Source organism: Xenopus laevis, chromosome 3L (genome assembly GCF_017654675.1).
Source record: "Xenopus laevis strain J_2021 chromosome 3L, Xenopus_laevis_v10.1, whole genome shotgun sequence".
Taxonomy (NCBI): Eukaryota; Metazoa; Chordata; class Amphibia; order Anura; family Pipidae; genus Xenopus; species Xenopus laevis.
In genome coordinates, this window is record NC_054375.1 from 115,043,084 (window position 1) to 115,052,698 (window position 9,615).

Below are 9,615 nucleotides of genomic sequence, written 5' to 3' on the forward strand. Positions count from 1 at the left end.
CCCGCGCCAGGGCCCGTCCCCCTCTAGTTACGTTGCTGTACAGTTGTCTTATGTCCATTGCATAATGATGTATCATTGCCAAAGCTCTAGATATATATATATTTAAACCCCATGCCTTTCCTTGACAGCAACTCCTGTAGTGATTAACACAGTATTTCATTTCAGGAACTTGAGCTCAAACATGAACAGCAGCAGAAGGTATTAAGGATCAAAACAGAGGAAATAGCAGCATTTCAAAGAAAAAGACGGAGTGGAAGTAATGGATCAGTTATCAGCCTGGAGCAGCAGCAAGTACGTCTTTTGATTTCTGTAAATGCTGTTTGTAACTCTGATCGGAAAATGAGGCTAGGTCTAATGTAATGTGTGGCCATAATTCATTGCTTTTAGGATAATGGAAACACCAGTTTTGTAGGTGTTTTATGTAGCTAAAAATATTTCACATATCACCTGCACATTTAATCCTATTGATAAGACTTTTATTAAGTCAAATTAGATTACTTAAAGGAGAACTAAACCCCCAAACGAATGAAAAACCCTACCCTCCATAATCCCCCCTCCCTGTTCCCCCCCCCTCCGCACAGGTGTTAATACCTGTAAATGGCCTTAAGTCTTTAATTACCCCTTGATGCAAAGTCAGCATAGCGGGGCGCCATCGTGCGGTGCTTCGGGAATCTTTGGGTCCCTTCAGCAATTTACGTGGCTGTGGGCGCATGCTCAGTTTTTCGGGACCAGACAATTGCTACAACTGCGCATGCGCCAATACACCACTTACTTACTGAAGACTCTCGAAGCGATGAAGATGGCGCCCGTGAGCTCCGCTGCGCTGACTGTGCGTCGAGGAGTAATTAAAGACTCAGGAGCATTTACAGGTATTAACACCTATGCAGAGAGGGGGGAATTATAGTGGGTTGGGGTTTTCATTAGTTTGGGGGTTTAGTTCTTCTTTAACCCTTAGAATTGAAATGTTTTGATTCAGCAACATAGTTTAGCGGTGTATTATAGTTTATTGCCTGACGGGATTAATGTGACCGCTCAAACATCTTTTGATCTTACTAATACTTTTGGATTTAAGTCTGATTTGCCCTTTGAAATTTTTTTTTCCTGGCACAGAAATATGTTGTCCAAAACATTTTTTTCTCTGCATGTGTTTTGCATTGGAATTTGTGTTTAAGTACTTAACTCTGCTGCTGTGTACTACTACTACTACTCCGTTTAACCAAATGGTGTTCGGCTGCTTACAGCAGCTAGACACAGTTTGTTGAATTGACACAGGTAATGTTTTAATCCATTAAAAACTTTTCTGACTGTCAACATACATTTCCTGTATTGATGATAAATGGGGCATGTGTCAAACTGCTAAGAATACTTCAGGATTCATTACTTCCCCCTATCTGCCCCATGTTCTACTAGGAAGCAGGAATCACATGTAAAATAAGAGCTTTGATTTAAAACTATCACTACATATTTTTTGGTATGTAAAAACTTACTTAGGATAGATTAGAATGAGAAGAGGATGAAAGTCAAAATGTTTTAACACAATATTGCATTCTGCATGACAGCACTGATATGTTTAATGTGCACTCATCAAGGGTAACATGCATCTAGAAAAAGCTTGGGAGAAATGAGCAAACATTTTGGTAGATGATTGGTAATAAGTGTATGAATATGTCGTTTTAAAGGAGAACTAACCCCCCCCTTCATGGGCACCATCTTCCGGGTCTTCCTCTTCTTCGCATCCTTGGCGCCCATGAGCTCTGTTGTGCTACTATGCATAAATAAGTGAGCATGCTGTCCAGGGGCACTTTCTGGAATAACGCAGTATGTGGGTAGGAAGCAGGGAGGGGGGGGGGACTACTATGGTAGTAGATGGGGCTTTTCTTATTGGGGGGGTTAGTTCTCCTTTAAATGGTTCTAAAACAGTAACAATCTAGCTGTTTACAGTTTCTGCATTCCTGGCTCTGACTCCTGAAAACAATGTTTCCTAATCCTATAGAAGCTGATTAAAAGACCTGGAGGAGACCTGACTCCTGTTACATTGTTGTAAGAGTCAGGGCCAGAGTACAGAACGGGATAAGTCAGCACAGCTTAAAGGAGAAGAAAAGTCGTCTTGCACTTGGGCGTGATTATATTTACTTACCTGAAACAACGGGCCGGTGCTCCGATCAGCAGAAAACTGCACCGGCCTGGGGTTATACCAGCGAGCACCATGGTGCGATCCTTTCTCTTCCAGCTTCTTCTTTCTTCAAATTTCCCGGGGCAGACGGATGCGCAGTAGAACGAAATAGACGACTTTTTAGTTAAATTGAGATGAAAACCGATATCTGGCGCTGATCCAAGTATCAAGGAGAATCGCTTTTTGAAAATGCGGCTTTATTCAAAAACACAGTGCGAGGTACATGGCAGTGGGTATGTGCAGAAACTAACGCGTTTCGCGCCCTTGTGGCGGATCAGCGCTGGATAGCGGGTTTCATCTCAATACAGGTATACCGGACGGAAGTGGCCAGGTCCCGTGAGAGCTGCGATCCACATGGAGAGACTGCACGGCTAATGGTGAGCTCCGCTATACTCACACATCCTTAATTTTTGTTCGTTAGGACTTTTTAGTTCAGCTTTTCGTTCTACTACGCATGCACAGCCACGCAAAGAAAGGGGAAGACGGAAGAGGATCACTCTGTGGTGCTCGCTGGAAGAACCCTGGGCCGGTGCAGTTTTCTGCTGATAGGAGCACTGGCCCGGGGTTTCAGGTACGTGAATACAATAACTTGGGTGTGCCTAACATTTGGCACCCCCAAGTGGAAGAAGACTTTCCTTCTCCTTTAATGCAATCAGATTTACACAAAACGTTTAAACCACTGTTTAAAGTGGTTTTAAGTGTTTAATAAAGGTATATTGCAAGGTTGCTTAGAATAATATTTAATTTTTTTTATGGCAAAAAATACTCTTGCTCTCACAGCAAGGACTGCTGGGCATCTTTAGCCTTAATTTTAAGGCTAAAGACACACGGGAATAAGTCAGGCAACAGCTGCTAGTGCTGCCTGAAAACATGCACTGGAAAGTATTCTTAGGCTGAGAACACAAAGTACAGGCACCTTAAGGTGGTTCCCATTACAGGCAATGGAGGGCAACAGGGGCAGTTATGGGCTGTTTAAGGCAGGGGTCCCCAACCACCGGGCCGCGGACAGTCCTGCATTGAGCCGCCAGGCCTAGCCCACAACTAATGCCATCGCGCAAATTGGATGCCAGCAGCCCGAATTGGACAAGCAGTTGCTGCTGACCCCCCGACCAACTCCCAACCCCCAGACCCCCCTTCTGACAAAAAAAAATTTAATTAACACCGGTCCCTGGGCCAAAAAAGGCTTTACCCCTAGTGGAAGAAATGCATTTTCAGTTGAAGGTTTTAATATATTATTCTGTTTTCTGTGTTGGCTGTCGTTAGAAAATTGAAGATCAGAAGAAATGGCTAGACAGTGAGATTGATAAAGTACTTGAGCAGCGTCGAGCCTTGGACGAGCTGGAAGAGGAACTTCATAAAAGAGAAGGCATTTTGTTAAAAAAGGAGGCACTTTTACAGGAAAAGAATGGTTTAGAGATCAAAAGACTTCGTTCCAGTCAGGTGAGATGCCTTTTAAGTTCATTATCTCCCTCAAGGAACTTAAACGGATAATGTCATGGGAAAACATGTTTTTTCCAAAACACATCAGTTAATAGTGCTGCTCCAGCAGAATTCTGCACTGAAATCCATTTCTCAAAAGAGCAAACAGATTTTTTTTTATATTCAATTTTGAAATCTGACATGGGGCTAGACATATTGTCAGTTTCCCAGCTGTCCCAGTCATGTGACTTGTGCCTGCCCTTTAGGATGGAATTACTTTCTGGCAGGCTGTTATTTCTCCTACTTAATGTAACCTAATCAGTCTCAGTGGGACTTGGTTTTTACTATTGAGTGCTGTTCTTATATCTACCAGGCAGCTGTTATCTTGTGTTAGGGAGCTGCTATCTCGTTACCTTCCCATTGTTCTGTTGTTAGACTGCTGGGGGGGGTGATATCACTCCAACTTGCAGTACAGCAGTAAAGAGTGACTAAAGTTTATCAGCACATGACTGGGGGCAGCTGGGATATGTCTAGTCCCATGTCAGATTTCAAAATTTTATATAATAAAATCTGTTTGCTCTTTTGAAAAATTGATTTCAGTGCAGAATTCTGCTGGAGCAGGACTATTTACGGATGCGTTTTGAAAAAAACATGTTTTCCCATGACAGTGTCCCTTTAAGTGAATTGGTTGTTCAGTTGAGGGGACTAGATTTTCAAGGCCAGCATGATACTTAGTTTTGTTAATATAATTTTTTTTTAAATAAATACGTCTTCTCACTTTAAATTGTACTGCCATCCTGCCTGTAACTATATCTGAGTAAGCACTGTCAGGTGGAAAGATTATCTTTATCTTCCAGCTGATGTTTTACCAAGTCATTATTATACCAGGCCTTAAGTAACGATATTGTCAGAGTGTCCAGTCGCATTGAGGATTTAGAGAAGGAGCTGTCAGAGAAGAATGGGCAGCTTCGTGAGGGCAGCGCTCATGACCAGCAGCGTATACGAGATGAGATTAACAACCTGAGACAGGAGAAGGACCTGCTGTTTAAACAGAAGGTAGACATTGACGACAAACTGAGACAAGGGAACCTTCTATCTGCAGAGGTACATGACCATTGACCTTTCATTCACTTTGCTACATGAAAATGATCATCTAAAAGATTGTAAAGCTTCAATTTACCCTGACACTTGCCTACACTTTTTCAAATTTCATGTACCGGTATGCTCTGAGGGTGTGAATAACTTTATAAACCTTATAAAATCATTTATTTGGGTATTTACTAAATGTATTATAGCAGAAGGTTTGGTTACAATGTCCCCCCAATCAGGCAGTGTGATCAACGCTATCCTGCAACAATTTTAAATGTCTTCTGATAAGAGATTTTTCACTTGACTCGAAGGTATATTGTATTGCACACCAACTCTCACTCTTCTGTTATGGTTCATTTGGTGCATCTGTTACTGGCATTTCTAGATTTGTGGCAAATCCAAGCAAGGTGCCAGCAAGCTAAAACCACATGATAATGGAGAAAGCACCCATTGCTTTAAAGGAAGGTGTTGTGGCAGCATTCCTATTAGTCTAAGCAAGCTAAAACCATATGATAAAGGATAAAGCACCCGTTACTTCCAGTACAAAGATTTTTTTCCATGCTATATTTATCTGTTACGTGTTATTTTTTTCTCCTCCAGGAAGAAAGAATATTGTTCCAGCTAGATGAAGCAATTGAAGCCTTGGATGCTGCAATAGAGTACAAAAATGAGTCTATTACTCGTAGGCAGAGGGTTCTGAGAGCCTCAGCCAGTCTGCTGTCCCAGTTTGAAATGAACTTGATGGCAAAGCTCAGCTATCTCTCCTCCTCAGAGTCCCAGGCACTGCTTTGCAAGTACTTTGACAAGGCAAGGATCAGCGTATTCTCCTAGCACTTTACCCCAGCCTCTTTTTGAATTGTAAAAATCTTTAGAATTGAGATTTTGATTCTACAGTTGAATGGTAATTTGTAAATTGCTTTATTTTTATGTAATGTAATTCTCTAGGTTGTAACATTGCGGGAGGAGGAGCACAAGCTGCAGATTGCATTCTCTGAATTAGAAATGAAGATAGAGGAACAGCAAAGGCAGGTCTACTGGCTAGAGGTGGCTCTAGAACGCCAGAGGCTTGAGATGGATCGCCAGCTCACTTTGCAACAGAAGGAACATGAAATGAGCATACAGCTTATCCTGAAGCAATTTCAAGGTTTGATCTTGTCACTTCAGATGATATATAGTAATTTGTATTGCTTTAATACTGACTAAATGTTAGGTTAACTTAGCAAGGCATAGGAATACATTTGGTGAAAGTGGGAGTAGCAAACAAGCATTGATATTGACATTTAATTTGCCTTATAGGGGGAAGATGTGGAAATAACAGTATTTCTAATATTTTGTTAAGAATTGACCATAACAGAAAAGCTCTGTATTCAACTTAGAGATTAAACTATGCACCTTGGTATGGCAGGTATCTCTATAAAACTGGAGCTCACATGGAGCAGCCATAAACAAACACTTTTACCTTATCAGTAGAATCATTGTTACTCACCCCACAATGCTCAACACAATTTATTTTAACATCAGCCCCATAAAGGCTGGACACCAGTGGTGTTAATCTTGAACTATCTCCATATAGCCTGGTTAACTAGCTTATCAATGGTCCAATAGGAACCCTCCCATAAATAAAGTATTTTTTTATTGATATATATTTTTTTTCACACATATTAAAACATAGGTGCAAATGTTTTGACAACTTTTAAATTAAATTCCACAGAACATAGAATCTATGTTCTATGGCAAAGAAACTTGAAATACCACAGAATGTGTTTTCACCCCACAAAAAATTCAGTGTGTTGATTTTTCATTAGCCGAAGTGACCCACAGGACTATTTGTATGCGCTAACTTCTAAATGCCAGATACTTTGGTAAAACTATGCACAATGGGCATTAAACTGTTTGGAGAACCCCTGGCAATCATATTTAGGGTGCTTTTTCTTGGTATGTAATGATACATGGACGATATGATGCTGGAAAGTTCAAAGTTGAAGCTTTGAGGCAATTTTCAGGTATTTCACCAAAACTGCCAATTTTGGGAAAGTCTTGCAGCTCAGTCATTTGGAGCAGAAAGGCATCGGTACCCGTTTTCGATTCGGAAGAATGTGTATTTTCCAAAAATATATGGTTTTGTGTTGTAAACAGGTTTTTCGGTGTTTTTTCCAACAAAAAAAATGCTGTCAATGTGTTAATTTTCATTAGCTGAAATCCTGTACAGTTTAGATGCGCTATCTTCATATTGGGGTCTCTAAATGGCAGATACTTTGGTAAACTTATGCACAATGGGCATCAAACTGTTCAGTGGAACCCTGGCAACCGTATTCAGGGTGCTTTTTCTTGGTACCTAATACAGTGTGGGATTTGCGGAGCAGCAAAATAAAACCTTTGAAGTGATTTTTCTGAATTGTAAGACATTTTTATAAAAACCGCTACGTTCAGACAAGCTTTGATGTTCGTATTTAGGATTAGAGAGGCATAGTTACCCATTTTGAATCAGCAGAATGTGTACTTTTCAAAAATGTATGGTTTTGTAGGGTAAACCTACGGTTTAGGATTTTTTGGCCTGGGAATCTAAAGCATGCCATTTTCTGCCTTAGTGCTTTCAAAATTCGGTAATATACTGCCGGGAGTTTTTGCTGTACAGAAGTCCTAAATCTCCCTAAAACTATATATATCTGGTATTGGCACGTTTGAGAGACTCAAGGCTTTCCAAATCAGTTGGATTTTCATGCGTAAAATGGAAAAAAAATTCTGGTATAAATTCATATATTATGAAATATAGGAATCTTTCATTTGTTTGGTGTTTAGCGCTATAAATCTTTTTGCAGAGGTGGATATATATGAAAACTCAAACAGATTTAGAAAGCTCAGGTTCTCCTGAAAAAAAACAATGTATAGTATAGATAAACTAAAGGTTTCCCCTCAGAAAATGCCCCCAAAAGCACAAATGTTTAAAAAAAATAATAATAATATTCTGCTGGCACTTAAAGGGTTAATAACAGGGAGGGGGGTAGGGGTTTTTTTCATTAAGGGTTTAGTTCTCATGTGAGGGTTTGTCTTTTCCTTTCTGGCCAGCATCTTGCCTTGACATCCACTGTCCTCTCTTTACTGGCATTTCTTGTTGACATTAAAGACCGTGAAAATTGTGAGCTAGATGCACTTTGCTTTCCCAGTTTTGTAGGCATCAGTTATCTTTTCAGATTCTCTGTTACTTATAGGAACCCATAGCTGTTCAGTGACAACCCACTGTCAACAGGTGACAACTCTTAATGGATATGAAGACCTAATAAGGTTATTCGGGACAGTGGCATTGCAAAAACTGTGACAGCACAGTTACTATTTTCATTGTTCCTTTAATTGAAAGTTGATAAAATAAAATATAGCTGTGCATTAACATTTCCAAAAATGTTTTTTTGTTTTAACATACTGATTCCTGCAGTAGTTGTGCACTGCTTTTCAGTTAAACTATGTAGCTTGGCAAGGGGTACCCAAACATTTGCATGCAACTGTTCCTGTGCTTCATATGATTAGGCTACCTACAAGGTAAAAAATAACGATTGGGAGCCTCAGGTGGCCTCTTCAAGAAAATCTGAATGTGTCGCTGCAAATTTTGAATAACCAAGCCATGGAGGCATGAGGAGTTCTCAGGAAGTTTTTAATTATATGCCCTTACATTTTTTATTACAAGTATAGTCATTGTTCAGCCCTTCTGTTGTCACATTCAGTGAAATTTAATGTACAAATATTAAAGCAGTTTTCTTAGTCGTGGAACAAGGAATCTTAGTGGGGTCAAGCCACAGACTGTGTTTTAAATTCAGCACACAATAGGCTGTCTCGCTTAACATGGATAAGAATTGTATGTCTTTTTGTTATCTGTTTCAGACCAAAGGGCTGAAGGATTTGCTGGAAGCAAGAGGCAATATGAAGCCAGAATACAAATGCTTGAAAAGGAGCTCTGTTGGTATATGCAGGCTCATCAAGAGCTAAGCCAAAGACTAAGTAAAGTGCCTATTCCTAAACTGAATGCTCCTGCACACCAAGTAAATGGTGAGATAACTACATTTTTTTATTAAAGACCAGGCTTCCAGGTGAGTCCAGTATGCTGAGCAAATCTTATTATATTGACACATCATTTTTGTCTTTCTGATTGGCTCTAGTTGATGGAAGAATTCTCACCACAGCTGAAAAACAGGCCACTGAAGTTCTTTCTGCCACTGTGAATTTGAACAACCATCTTTTTCCAGACAAAAGCGTACAGCCAAGAGAGGACTTTTTACATGCGCCTTTACCACCCACTTGGAGACGTTCTTCACTTCCAACTGAAGAGCAACAAGGCCTTGAGGAACTGAGAAATCGAGAGATGGTCTTGGAAAATAATAAATTACTGCAACCAGCAGAAGCCCTTTGCCAGAGAAATCTTGCATATCTTCCCAAATCTCGAAGAGAGCTGCGCAGGTGTAATGTGAACGCTATCCCCTTAATTTCTAATGTGGAGATGATAGATGTTCGAAAGAATCCATTGTAGAAAGGCTCAGATATTTAATGCACTTAGTTTTCACAAGGCCACTGCATATCAGTGTCTATACAAATATTTGGAGTCTCTTTTTTTAAATCCCTTTTAGGGTTAGAGCAGATGGGATGTTTTTTCTGTAGCAACTAATTTTCTCCTGTATGGTTGACAAAACGTCCAGAGGTTACATGCCTTCTAGGATTAATGTAAATCGCCTGTTGTGATAGCCTGAAGTTACCTTGCAAGACAACATCCCCCTATGCATATGTGTCACTAGAGGCAATTTACATTTATCCTTTTAGGCTTGTTACTTTGGATGTTTTCTTGCCTGAAGGACTTTAAAGGAGAATTCAACCTGTGGGCAAAAAAACCTGTACCCCCCACCGCACGTAGACCCCCCTCCCTCCTCCCCCCAGGCTAACCCCCCCCCCCC

The 9,615-nt window shown here is 40.4% G+C and overlaps 1 protein-coding gene across 2 annotated transcripts in view; it reads left to right on the forward strand.

Annotated features, from left to right (window-relative positions):
- The window catches only part of kif7.L (kinesin family member 7 L homeolog), a 32,659-nt gene extending 23,044 nt beyond the window's left edge, over positions 1–9,615 (forward strand). For both annotated transcript variants that reach the window (XM_018253203.2, XM_018253204.2), the window contains exons 13-19: positions 166–291; positions 3,437–3,613; positions 4,481–4,696; positions 5,282–5,488; positions 5,627–5,825; positions 8,555–8,719; positions 8,830–9,615. In XM_018253203.2, coding sequence (XP_018108692.1) covers positions 166–291; positions 3,437–3,613; positions 4,481–4,696; positions 5,282–5,488; positions 5,627–5,825; positions 8,555–8,719; positions 8,830–9,197 — 1,458 coding nt within the window. In that variant the 3' untranslated portion in view covers positions 9,198–9,615. The remainder of the gene's footprint in view (positions 1–165; positions 292–3,436; positions 3,614–4,480; positions 4,697–5,281; positions 5,489–5,626; positions 5,826–8,554; positions 8,720–8,829) is intronic.